The sequence below is a fragment of the Chenopodium album genome, chromosome 26 (assembly GCF_948465745.1).
Source record: "Chenopodium album chromosome 26, dcCheAlbu1.1, whole genome shotgun sequence".
Lineage (NCBI taxonomy): Eukaryota > Viridiplantae > Streptophyta > Magnoliopsida > Caryophyllales > Amaranthaceae > Chenopodium > Chenopodium album.
The window spans coordinates 8,666,245-8,680,017 of record NC_137859.1 but is presented as its reverse complement, the minus strand read 5'-3'; the positions used below and the strand labels follow the sequence as shown (position 1 = coordinate 8,680,017).

Sequence of the window (13,773 nt, the reverse complement as noted above, 5' to 3'; positions counted from 1 at the left end):
TGATTCAGTTTACTGCAATATGAAACTTCAAATACCAAGCAAAGCTTGGTGGAGTTGGTGGGGAACTCACCTTGTGACTTTGAAGTCACAAGTTCGAGCCCCACCAACTACAAAATGCTTGGGAGTAAAGGGATTCCCTTACCTCCCCCCTTTACTCTCAAGCGATGACCTGCGGAGCTGGGCTGACTAAACCTGTGAGAGGTGTCGGCTCAGTACGGTCCTTCTTCTTACCTTTAAAAAAAAAAAAAAATGAAACTTCAAATATGTGTAAGCTGTAAGCCTGTAACGATGACCACATTCATATTTCAATATGTAGATTATTTTGTTGAATGGGAAGGAGTCGAAGGACATAACTGACAAGAAGGAAAAAATAATTGTCAAGCATGCTTTTTAGGTGACTAGTTCGGATGCCAGGCGCGCACGCCGGTTAGGATTAGATATTGTATTACAGATTTGAAGTTTGCATGTTTTTAATTATCACCAAACTAGTTTTTACGCCGCCTCGAGTTACAACATTATTTCAAAATTGAAATCCTAATATATATTTAATTTTAATAAAACGGCAAATAATATGGTTTCAAACATGATCGGAAAAAAAGAGTCTCATTTATTTAAACACGAAGGGAATACTTTTTAATAATACCTCCGTTTCGTATTATCTGCAACATACTTGGTTGCATAATTTGCTTATGCAAAATTGAGTTTGCAAGTCAATTACGCCCGTATTGACCTCTAGTCCTCTACTGCTTATAGTGACGTACTGACACGTATCATTTGCAATTGAAAAGATATACAAACAGGTATTTAATTTGCTCCAAACTTGATTATGCTAAGTCGATTAAGTGTTTGCTAGTATTGTGACCATTTGATTGAACAACATAATTAATAGGATCCTCACAGATTGTATAGTCCATGATTATCTTATTAGGCGTGATTTTTAAATATCGATCTTGATTAATAAACAATATTGTGATTAAACAAGTAAAGCAATAAAAATCATATGTATCATGAAGAACATCTAGTACGAAGTAACAAATAAATGTTGAAAGCAACCTTGTATGATACTAAGCTAACAATAATAAAAATAATCCTAACATGATACTATTAACCATAGCAACAAAAAGTTAAAGTAAATAAAACCAAGAGAATTAAATACTTATTTTTTAACGCACAACTTTGAATACTATATCATGAATTGCTAGTAATTTTCAATAAAAACACTCGTAATTTAGTAAATCAAAAGAGTTAAGGTAAAATAAAGAATTTAACGAGAATTCATGGTTAAAGTTTTAAAATATTTGATCCATATATATAAAATGAGGCAATAAAAAATTAAAAAGGATGGAAGAGTACTGCAAACGGTTCATTTGAGTCAGGTTAATTTCGGGTCAAATAATATTCAGGGTTGGGTTCAAATTAATTCAGATTGCAAATATGTTTTGAGTCAGATATCGCTGTATCGGGCTGAATTCGGGTCGAGTCCGGCATGGACCGGACTTCTGAACTCTGAAACGGACCTAAACGAAACCAAACCCAGATTCTCTCTCTTTCTGTGTCATCAAAAATTCACAAGTAAACCCCCAACAAAAACCCTCATTCATCTTCAACCTCCAACTTTCTTTTTTCTTTCTCTCTCTTCAACAATCAAAGCCATAACAATGGCGTCAAGGTTAACAAAGTCTCTTTCTTCACTTCGACGACACTCCGATTCTCTCTCCTCCCTCAACCGCCTCATCTCATCTTCATCTTCATCACCAATTCACCGCACTCCGCTTCTCCCGACCTTCTCGCGCGCAACTCAACCCTTTAGGTTTGTTCTGATTTCTTCTTCTGATTAATTTCTTATTAATGGCGGAATTTTTGGATTATGATTGTATATATATGGAATTTTAGGTGTCAATGTATTTAGTAAGAGTTAGGAATTAATTTGTTTTGAGAAATTGTTAGGGTTTTAGGCTCAAGTTTGATCATTACAATTGGCGTGATCTTCAATTCAATTTATTTTCTGTTCTAATTTTTCCTTCAATTGATGATACTAGGAAATTCTTATGTTTTATTTCTTGATTGCATTATGATAAGAAAATTCGAATTTAGGTAGGTTTATTTGAAACTAGTGTATTGCCTCTTATAGGACTGGTTAGGCTCATTGGTCTTGTTAACATTTACGGAGTTCTCGGTACCTAGAGCGCTGATGGGCTATAAATGCCAGCATTAGTCTGTCAATGAGCAATGAAGAGGAGATCATTACATAATTCGTATTAGTTAGTCGCGAATTTTGTGATTCTTTCGTGCTTTGTGTATCAAATACTAGCTGGCCAAACCTTCAGCCACTCATCTAATCTTTTATGCTTTGGGATTTACTTGATATCTGCAAGTCTATGAGCTTTTTAAATCTTCAACCAAATCCTCACCAGGCCTCCTAGAGCTCTATTCATTTGAATTCTAACCTTTCCCATAAATTGCATATCTCGTGTTTTAGTTCATAGAATCATGAGTCATGATCTGGTTTGGGAAATGAGTATGTTAATGTTTTTCCTATTGATTTATCTTTTTGTATGACTTTAAACTTTGTAATGAAGGCTTCTTATTGGTCATCTTCTTATATAATGAGTAATACAATTCGTGTACTTGAAGCTTACAATAGTGTATGTTGTGGGGTTGAAGCATAAAATTTTCAGAACCATTGTCATAAGCTTTCATGTGTTTTCACTTTCTAGTTGATGCTACATTGTGGGATAGCCTGAAGACATCTAACGATGTGTGTCTCTTGTAATAGGTATTTTGGGTCAAATTCTGCAATTTATGAAGAAACTGCAGCTAACATGAAAGGTTTGTGACAAAATGGAATAGAATCAAAAATTTTTTTATTTATTTTTGTGTGTGTGTGTGGAGGGGGGGGGGGTGTTTGTTGGTTTGGGTAGAAAGTAGAACATTATGTTAGAATGTTTGTTTTCTCAAATTTATCGTTATATTTTTGAAATATCTGATAATTATGGCTATTTAACTTAAAGTTGTACTCGTAATTTTTTTACCATTGATGCCTATCATCGTATTTGTTCATCTTTTTTTGTTTTTTCAAATCCTTTTACCCATTCTTCCATCTTAATTGGTGGTGTACGTTGGCATAAAAAAATACCGAATCTTAACTTTAAGTAACACAAGTTACTTTACATTAAAATAAATAGGAAATTTTGTTAAAAAGCACCTTTTTAGAAAATGTTGTAAACAAACCACCCAATTTAAAAAATTTGTTGTTATTCACCACCTACAGGTGAATGAGCTTCGACTACTAAAGATTCAGTGTTCATTTGTTCTGTTGTTGGTGGCAAATTACAACAATAATTTTAAATTAGGTAGTTTTTTGCAACATTTTTTTTAAAAGGTGGTTTTTCACAAAAACAAAAAACAATGATTTAAAAGATGGTTTCACACAAAAAAAACCACAGTTTCTCTTGGGAGTGTATGTTTATTACTATGAACATTACATGTTCTTATGGAATTACAAAGTTATTTTTATTGCCTCATTATATGACCTTTAAAACAAATTATGAAATTATTTATATTGCTATAAAAATGTTTTAATAATCTTATTTAAATTTTTTTTTCAACTATTGTTTTGATTTAGTTAATCTGTCTAGATTTTCTACTTATTTTTTGGAAGTGGCATTATTAACAAGATTTAACTGAGTCAACATTTGTGCAATTGTTGGGGAAAGGGTAGCCTCATTGGTTCAACTGTAATGGTATATTGGTATGCACATAAGGACTGCCTGCTTACTAATAATAATAAATAAATTCTAGTACTAGTAAGATTTTAATTAAAAGGGCAAGCTCTACAAATTCGAACCCTAGGATTTCAATGTGAGGATTTTTTTTTTTTTTTTTTTTTTGGGCAGTGTTGACAAGGTAAATATTCCTCTGTCTGTCTGTCACATGGAATTTTCCTTTTCATTTTATTGTTTTGCTGTGATTTGGGCTTGTTAGCTAAGAACTTTCACTTATATTCTCTAAAAGTTGTCAGTATGAATATCTTAGGTAGAGTTCATACTTTATATTTGTTTTCACATTCACATTCACATTGCGGATGAGGATCTTTCTGTCTATTAGTTCAACTTCTTAATGGTCATTCTTTCCTGCTAGTCTTGGGGTAGAGTTTAGCTCTTTGTCTACAAAGAAGATCCGAGATCATAGTAGGAGATAAGGACTTCAGGAGTTTTCTTTCCTCGCTAGATTATACCTTTCAGCAGTCTAAGTATATTTGAATAATCAATTTTGAATTTTATGTGAGCTATTAGTTCCATTTCTTATTGCTTCAAAATGAGATCTTTTCATGATACAACCATTTGTGTTAAAGCGCATGATGTTTTCCTTCACATCCTGCTGTCTCAATGTGATGAAAAATTAAGTGATTGTTGTAAAGAGAAATCTAATATAAATTATGATTCATGAAGTGTGTAGAATATTGTTCATTACATGATTACTGCCTTTGATTTATAATGAATCTGATCATGATATGTGGGATCGAGAATTTTCGTTGTTATTCATATACACTTTCTGACTACTTTGAGTCTGATAATCTATGTTGAAATGTCATGTTAGGTCAGGCATACTCGTTGGCTTCATTGAACACTGGATTTACCAACCAGTTGTGTGAAAACCACAGAATGTTTCAAGCGACTTCGTCCAGATCCTTTGCATCTGCTTCAGAGTCATCTCGGCAGAAACAAACAGAGGTGTGTATTAGTGTGTAATTACCCTTAATCTTGGGGGAGAACAGTTGAATTTCTCTTTCTTGATTTTTTTTATGTTGTATCTCTGTGTCTATTTAATTTTATGTTTAGTTTAAGTAAGATTTTCTCAAGTTCTATTGCATCCATTATATGTAAACATTGTCAAATCACTCTGGCTATTAATATAAGTATAATTTAATGATTTGACGTTTCACTGTAAAAATTTATACTCCTATACCTATACTTATACTTGGCAACCTGGGTATGTTATTGCACTTGACCTGGAATATTTTAAAATGAAGAGTTTTTGACATTGTTAGAAGTGTTGATTTTGAGGGTAAAAACACCGGGCAAAGACATGCTATTTATTTATTGTTTAACAGCTTGTTTGGCACTTCCTCCGTTTATTTTTTGATGCAATATTTGACTTTTGCTCTATCAACATTATCTACTTTTTTCTATCGATGGTGATTTATACTAAGGACATAGTCATATGGTATCCTTTTATTTAAATTATTAATTTTTATAAAATAATGTTCACTTATTGATTATCAAAGATGTTAATTACTGAAGTTATGCATTAGCAATTATGCAAGTCAAAGTTCATGTACTTATATTTGGTCTTAATAGAAGTTATTGAAAGGATTCTAATGTTTGTTAGTTTGTAAGTAAAAAAGAGAAGCGGAAGGGAAGGGAATACAAGGTTGACATGTTTTTAATTTCTCCTTCCTCTATTTTAGGAGGTTAGGATAGTGGAAAATTTGAAGCTTTTTTTTTTCCCTTCCATTGCCTACTTCCCATATACAATTTGAAATTTGACACAGGAAACCCAATTATTTCCATTGCCTTCCATTTTTTCTTTCTATCCAAACAAGCCTAAATCTTTTTTAGACAAAGTTTTGATTTATGTCAAAAAGAGTAACAATGGTTACCTTAATATGTGAACAAAATTTCTGTCAAAAAAAAAAAAAAATAAATAAATATGTGAACAAAATTGAAGTCCGTAAATTCGACATATTGACTTGGAAAACGTGACGGAATAAGAGAGTAAGAAAATGGATTGAGAGCTTGATACAAAGGATTTGGTCATTGCTATCCTCCAGATACTTTTTGTTAGTAATAGGCTTAATAGTAGTAATATAAACATGTGAAATATTTTGGAGAATTGTTGAAGTGTAGAGGTTTTATATTTGATTAGAATCTTCATGGATCTCTTCCTGTATAAATCTATAATATTATAAAAGATTTCTGGTGTTTGATATTTGTCCTGCCTCCCATTTTCTTTTCTTTTTTCTCTTACATGTTACGATGCTGTCAATGTGTACTTGTTTCTCTATGAAAGTTTGGTGTGCAGCATCTTTCTAAGAAACCAATTAGGCAACTAGATAGCTGAACCTTAAATCTTAAATCTTCAACTTGTCTCACCCCTCTTCGAAGACTGTAAACCTTAACTCTTTTCTTAGCTCTGGTTAATTGATGGGTGCAATTTTTTGGTCTACTTAAACCCTAGATCTGAAGGAATAGTATTGTTTTGGTCAGCTGGAGTTTGATGGATGGCCAATGAGGTTCTTAGGGCTTGTAGAAAAAGAGGGAGAAGGTGAGTCTAACTTGTGTCCCTTTTGATGGCCAACCTATACTGTATGTTTTTGGGTTGGGCCTCATCATTATGTGTCTGCAAGGAATCAGTATTTGAGGGAGGGGCACATTAGTCATAGCCTATTAGTAGTGTCTTGAGGAATAAGTTAGAGTTAGTTATGAGACTTTTTCTATAAATAGACCTCATTAGGAGGAGTAATTATCATGTTGAATATTGTGAGGATTCTTATTGGGAGAGAGTGAGCCTCTCGAAAGCTCATGTTAGGAGAGCATCCACCTCTCGAAAGTGGAATTATCCTTCTATTAGTGTAATTCGCCTATTTTCAATATAATCATCATTGTTCTTCCCTAATTTCTGCCATATTTAGAGTTGTAATCTGGTCAGAAACCATGCTAATTCCTAGCAAATGGTATCAGAGTAGTCCGGTCCTCGGTGACCTTGACGGAAGTCAGGTGAAGGTGCCGATGAACAGTGAGTTCACTGACATGTTCTCACAGCCAGAATTTAAGGAGAAAATAGATGAAATTACAGAGAGACTGCAAAAACATAGAGAAGATAGTTGGTGATGCGATTTCTCGGTTCAAATCAGAGTGTAAACTGATTCGTGAGGAGCTCAAGAATGAAAAACCTGAAGTCGATGATGCGAAACAGACAGCCACCACTGACGTTCCCAGCGGTGATGTAGAAATCACGTCACTAGAGGAAAAGTTGGTGGTGGAGAAAGCCGATTTGGAGTTAAGCTCTTTTGCCGACAACCTTATAGGTGATTTTTTGGGTGGCTCTGAAAAATCTGACAGTGAGATTGGTTGTGGAGTAGAGAGTTTTGCAAGGAAACTCAATTATGGGGGAAGACTTGGTGATTTTGGGGATGGGTTTACTGGTGGTGGTCCTGGTGAAATTGTCAGCGAGAAAGGTGGTGGATATTGTGGGCGAGCTGGTGGTTTTCACAGCGATTTGGAGGGAATTTTGGCTGGGAAAGTTGAGCGTGGAGGTCAGACCACCGCTAGTGGTGGCCTGAATAGGGCAGGTATCTTCTTGAGGGGTGGATCTGGAGCAAGTGGTTCTGGTGGTGGCCCAGGCTGTAGGGTCGCCAGAGAAGAAGGTGGCAAAGGGCACAAGACCGACGGTGATAAAAGTCGAGTGAGATTCTCTGGTGGAAACGATTTTTCGCCACTGTTCGGTGTCCAGAGTGGTGGTTTCTTGGGTGGTTTCCAGACTAGTCTAGAAAGAGATGAGTACAGGAGAAGCTTTGGGTCTTTTGTTGGCTTGGAGAAGAAGACAGAAATTGAATATGCTTGTAAGGGTAATATGGTAATATTACTTGAAGCAATTGCTAGAGAATTCCATCTGCTAGGTCACGTGCTACTAAAACTAAGAGAAGCTAGCAGATTGCAATCCAACCCAAATCATAACAGTGGGCTACTAAGTTGTATTGGGCCTGCTTACCTACAAAGCCTTTTTTCCTTACAAGGGAAGACACAAATATTGGAATATGGACTTATTGACTTAAGGCCCATTTTTTCTTCCTCAACTATCATAGCCCAATCTGTCCTTTACCATGCCAATTCTAGTGTACATGGCAGCGCACTCTCAGTCACTGTTGCCGAGGTCGATATTCGTAGCCGAGGTCGGGAATCCAGTTCCGATTATAAACCACCTTGAGGACAAGGTGAATGTTTGGGCGGCGGGTATTGCAAGGAATCAGTATATGAGGGAGGGGCACATTAGTCATAGCCTATTAGTAGTGTCTTGAGGAATAAGTTAGAGTTAGTTATGAGACTTTTTCTATAAATAGATCTCATTAGGAGGAGTAATTATCATGTTGAATATTGTGAGGATTCTTATTGGGAGAGAGTGAGCCTCTCGAAAGCTCATGTTAGGAGAGCATCCACCTCTCGAAAGTGGAATTATCCTTCTATTAGTGTAATTCGCCTATTTTCAATATAATCATCATTGTTCTTCCCTAATTTCTGCCATATTTAGAGCTGTAATCTGGTCAGAAACCATGCTAATTCCTAGCAGTGTCATCATAGTACCTCAAGGTATGATGCCAAATCCTAGCTACACTGATGTGAACTGCTGTGCTTTGAACTGCTGTGTTTTGAAGACACTAATCACTATAGTGGTTGAGATTATGCTACAAACGACATTTATTTTCTGGGAATCAAGGTCAGAAATTTGGGGCTTGGAAAAGTTTTGGAATTTTGCTGTTGTTGAGAGCCTATTTGTTTGCCTTTTGTATTCTAGGACATTCAGATGCGAGTATGGGAAGGCCTGTAAAGTTACTAGTGTTCTTAAAAAAGTTAATTTAAACATGTCTGTTGCAGAATTGCGATGTAGACTCTGAAAAATAGCTGTGCTTAATTATTTCTTAAGATTTGTTACTTTCTCCATTCATTAATATATGCAACAATTTGACTTTTACTTTGGCCAACACACTACTTTCACCATTTATACCATTTGTTTGTATAAATTACTTTGGTATTAAAAGTTATACGTTGAGTTTAGTCCAACAACATTTCACGTGTTTACATTTTTTTTTCTATATATTAATAAAATTTTAAAAAATAAGGTCAAATGAACTATATAATTAGTGCATAAGCCAAATTGTTGTGATAATTAAAGAATGAGGGAAACAATTTTTAATCCTTTATGCAAATTGAATTGGTTGCCGGTTTTATATCTGTCAGTATCAGGTGTTGTTTATCTATGTGCATGGAAATATCAATTAGCTTATTTGACTATTTGGTATTAAGTTTTTACTCTTGACGTATAATGATCAACTAGAAATCCTACTCTGCCTGATACATCTGTTCAGCTGTGAGAGAGTAGTTTTATATTTTGATTCTTGCGTTTTGTATTATCATCAACAGGGAAAGAAAGATATATCCACAGTAGAAGATCCTTTTGATTCCCCTACATATCATATCCCAGAAAAACCCGTCACATTTACGGAAGGTGCATCCTACAGCATCGTGATTTTAGCAGGCCTTGGAATAGCTGCTGTTGCCGCATACGGTGTCTTTAAAGAATTAATATTTGAACCAAAAGAGTAAACACTCTCGCACTTCCTACTAATTTTAAATTAGTAAGTATATTTTCTGTCGTTTTGTTTATGAAGTTATGATCTGTTATAGGTACAAAGTATTTAACAAGGCGTTGGATAGGATTCAGAATGATAGTCAGGTTAGACATTAATTTCTATTGTACAAATTTTGTTCTGGTATGCATGTACCTATCTTGCAAGTTATTTCCTTGTTCCTTTATTATTGCAATATGCAACATTTGGAGCTTTATGCACCCCAACATACAATTTTAACCATCAAGGCATCAATATCTTCAATTGTTTGTATGTAAAAAATAAAAAGCTAGCATTTTACAAGTACATATCAAGACAATTCTTACAATATTCCACATGACTAGTTTTGTCCTTTGGTAAAATATCAGAGTTGATGATCGAAGGAAGTGTATCAACTAGTTAAAAATTCAATTGTTCAGTCTTAGTCTTTACCTGTTTGGTGTATAGAAGAATGAATGAAGTTATTTACCTGTTGCTTGCTGTTTCAATCTTTAAAACGCTGATCTAATTAAGAGGTAAATGGAGTTTGGAGAAAGGGATGTTCTATGCCTCTCCCTCTTCCGCAGCCAGTAAAAAATACTGTTCTAGATACTATTTTTGAGTAAGGTGTAATATTCTTGTAGCATGACCATATGATTGCCTTAGAGTCTTGATAGCTGATACAAGCACTCCAAGAAATGTCTCTAAGTATCTTGATGTAATTGCTAGTTGGTTTATTTTACTCTTTTCCAAGGCTTTAATTTGCATATTACGAGCTTTGCTTTCCTGAGAAGTTTTGTGTCATCTAGCATTAGCAAAAACGAAGGCTAATTTTCCTTATTTTTGGTTAGTTTAGTGTGGAAATCACAACCCAACCTATGGGCAAAGCAATGCCGGAGCGAATCAGTTGATCTCTAGAGTCTTAGTGGTGTGTCTTATTTAACATTTATGAATATGCACTCATAGAGTAATTGTTACATAATCTTTCTTTTTATCATACAGCTACTTGTCTCACATTGATTTTAAAGCCATTTTAGCTTAAAGCTTTAATTTCAATCTTTAAAAGATGCTTATACTTTCTGAGACATGCTAAAATAAGTTAAATTTGCCTGTTTTAGGTCAGAGTGAGGATTGGATCACCTGTTAAAGGATATGGCCAGGAGAGCAGGAATCGTGCTGCTCGCCAAAGGATTCCACATAGAGTATGGACTGATGAACATGGGGTTGAACATATTGAGGTAATTTTATACTTAATAACAATAACATTACTTCTTTTTTCCTATTGGGTGACTTCTATTCAGGTTGGCACAAGTATATTCTTAACCATCTTCTCTTATTTCATTATTTGGGGGGTGGGGCATCAATTCTCTCTTGCAAGTCAAAGAGGTTATGTGAGGAAGTGAACAGACCACTGACCAGATGGTCGGCAATTAGGAGCTGCATAAATGCCAATTAATTAATTGTTATTTCACCAGTAATGCTGTCTTAGCTATGAGATTAATATATCTGCATGGTATGTTGTTGACAGAAGAGGCATCGATAGATGCTGTAAATTTGAGCATTGTTCACTGAAGTGTCTTCTCCTTTGCTGACTCCCTGAGAACCTCTGTGCTATCTTAGTATGTACCACTCTAGGCCAATTCTTTCCCACATTTGCAACTTATACAGTATGAGTAGAAAATTTTCTTTCAATTAAGGAGTGTGATTCAGATCTTAAATTTAGGTGAAGGATTTTGTCTGTATAGAGTTGGACCCCTCTCCTGTAAGAAGTCAGGTACAGAATTTGCAATACCTTGTGCAAAAAGTTTGATAGCTTCCTGTAATGTTTGGGTTGTGTTTGCTGGTTTTGATGTCTCTAAGCTGGCTTCTGCTGCTTATCTCTCTAACGATTCCTGGATTAGTGTCCTAGTTTCTGCCTTTGTAAGAGTTTGCAGCAGAAGCCACCTTTATGGAACTTGAAGCCCCCCCCCCCCCCCCCCCCCCCACACACACACACACACACATCTGACACTTCTATATACTTATCGTGCTCTGTAGTGCGTTTGAGTCTAATGTGAAGGAGAAGAAGACTATGCTTATTCTCACCTTTTCTAAATACACCTCCATCAATTACTTGCATCACTCTCTTTGCAAACACAGTCCCAAATTACTTGTGATACTTCTATTTAAGGCATGAACTCTCTATTTCTTATCATTTTTGTCTTAATTTGAGACCGCTTAATTTTTTTCTATAATAGCGTTAAAAAAAAAAAAAAAAAAATAACGCCTCACTCACACCCTCAATAAATAACAAATCATTTTCTCGCTAACTACATTTAACAAAATAAAAAGCCTTACTGTCAGCTACCACGCAATAAAACATTTAGTCAATAAAGTGCCTAAAATCATGTGCCGGTCAAATTGTTGCTTATAATTCGGGACAGTGGGAGTGTCATTTTAAAGTTAAAGAAAACAATTGTCATCCCATTTTTCAGTAATATCATGCTTAGATTGCAATATCACGCTTTTTATGTGTATGTTTCAACATAAATGTACATTGTGTAAAAAGATCTTTGGATTAACAAGTGCATGTCGTGTCTTTTGACCATGTTTACTTCACTTATGCACCATCTGTGCATGCATGTTATTGAAGAAGAGTAGATACTTCCAGCAGGAGGGATGATAGTTATTTGTTTTGTGATTTTCTGATGATCATGCATGATACAAGTTATTTACTTCTTGTATTCCACCCCCGCCTTACTTTTTTCCCCTCCCCCAAAGAATAACAAAGTAACAAAATAAAAATTAACACGGGCTTTTTTGAATGGGAAGAAACACTAATTTGATGAACTTTTATTGCTATGTCCTTGATACAGGTGAATTTTTATATACGTGGTCCTAGTGGGAATGGAAAAGTCTATTGTGAGATGTTCAAAGACAAGGAAGACAATCAGTGGAAATACATGTATATGATTGTTGACATACTCCACCCTTCTCAAACAAAGTTGATCTTGGAATCATTTCTTCCAGCTTGAAAGTACCAGCAGGTATGCTAGGCAAGATGAGGCACTTTTATCTTTCAATTTTTGCCTGCGGAACATGTTTATGTGAGTCACGGCTTTGTTTTCCCACCCAAAATTTATAATTTGAGCCCCTTTGCCCTATTAGCTCTGTGTAATTACTGGTCCAAGATTAAGTAGTGCCTGAAGAAAAGTATAAATATTTGGCTAACTGCAGCTTTTAAGAATTGTTACAGTAGCCATGTACCTTATCAGTGAACACTGAAGAGTGGATTTTCCGATGTTTTTGGTAAAGTGATATGGTTACTGCAAGGGTTGGCTCTTTCATACATCAATTTCTGAATCTTAACTTAATTCACTCGTCGTGTTTTTCCAATCCTGAACACAGCATTTTATAGAATCTAATATGGTTGTCCAGTAAGTGGTTTATTGTCGCTATTAGTTGGGAAGATTGAAGACTTTTGTGGCTGAATGTGATTTTGATGTGGCTGTCTATTGGGAATGATATTTCTCATATAATCTTCGAGATGTAAATCAATCACAACATATCAGGAACAACTGAATTGTAATCATCTGGATATTGACCAGTATCAATGTATCAAGAATGAATGATTGTGATGTTGTTGGATGAATAAATCTTCAAGATGTTGATCAATTGCAACATCTCAGAAATATATCTAGAATGACTGAATGCACTGTGGTTCAATGAATTATACTCTTTTTTTCGTTACTGTATGTTTTTTTTTAGCGACGGATCCATGTAAAGGAGTTTGGTTTGGACTATACAATAATGTATTTGGGTTTTGGTAGTGATGTGGCAATTCTATAAATACATACTTCGTATTAAACCTGCTATTCTGGTAAAATACATAAAGAGGGTCACCCTAATTTAGCAGTTAAGTAATATTTTAAAAAGCTTATAAAGATTGCCTTTCTAACAAGGGTGGAAAGAGAAATTAAAGCATAGTTATGTATATAATGTATGGTTTGAATTTGGTTGATGTCTTTTGAAGGCTATGATCAAGTTATGTATTGTGAATCATATATATAATTATGTACTGCAAATTTTATGTTATTGGGCGATATTCTAGATATAGGATCAAATGTCGTCTACAATATTCGGCCTCTGTGGTTCTCTCTGCCTTAATGTTATATGACGGATGGAGTATATTTCTAGAGAAAAACAAGCAAAGTGTAGCTTTTTTTGGGGACATTGAGACATATTTTAATTTCAACTAGGATTCTAGGAAGGAACAAGGAATAATGGAAGGAAGTGTTAGCACATGTAGGGTACTAAATGTAACGTCTTTAAGGCAATCATCTATTACAATTAACTTTAAGAAAAGTCTCAAATAATGTAATTATTATACATAAAATGCTATAAAGAGA

At 34.9% G+C, this 13,773-nt stretch overlaps 1 protein-coding gene across 1 annotated transcript; it reads left to right on the top strand.

Annotated features, from left to right (window-relative positions):
• The first annotated feature begins 1,545 nt into the window (after positions 1-1,545).
• Positions 1,546-13,116, top strand: LOC145618124 (putative mitochondrial import inner membrane translocase subunit TIM21). The gene is made up of 7 exons (XM_081672913.1): positions 1,546-1,810; positions 2,777-2,829; positions 4,600-4,733; positions 9,201-9,379; positions 9,465-9,513; positions 10,504-10,623; positions 12,241-13,116. Exons 1-7 carry the CDS (start codon positions 1,659-1,661, stop codon positions 12,397-12,399), a joined length of 846 nt encoding a protein of 281 aa, XP_081529039.1. The 5' UTR covers positions 1,546-1,658; the 3' UTR covers positions 12,400-13,116.
• Positions 13,117-13,773: the final 657 nt, after the last annotated feature.

Excerpts from the sequence above, each read along its gene's own strand:
- LOC145618124 (XM_081672913.1), top strand. The coding sequence starts at position 1,659 with ATGGCGTCAAGGTTAACAAAGTCTCTTTCTTCACTTCGACGACACTCC. Across the intron at positions 1,811-2,776 it reads CGCGCAACTCAACCCTTTAG|GTATTTTGGGTCAAATTCTG; the intron begins GTTTGTTCTGAT and ends CTCTTGTAATAG. Across the intron at positions 10,624-12,240 it reads ATGGGGTTGAACATATTGAG|GTGAATTTTTATATACGTGG; the intron begins GTAATTTTATAC and ends TCCTTGATACAG.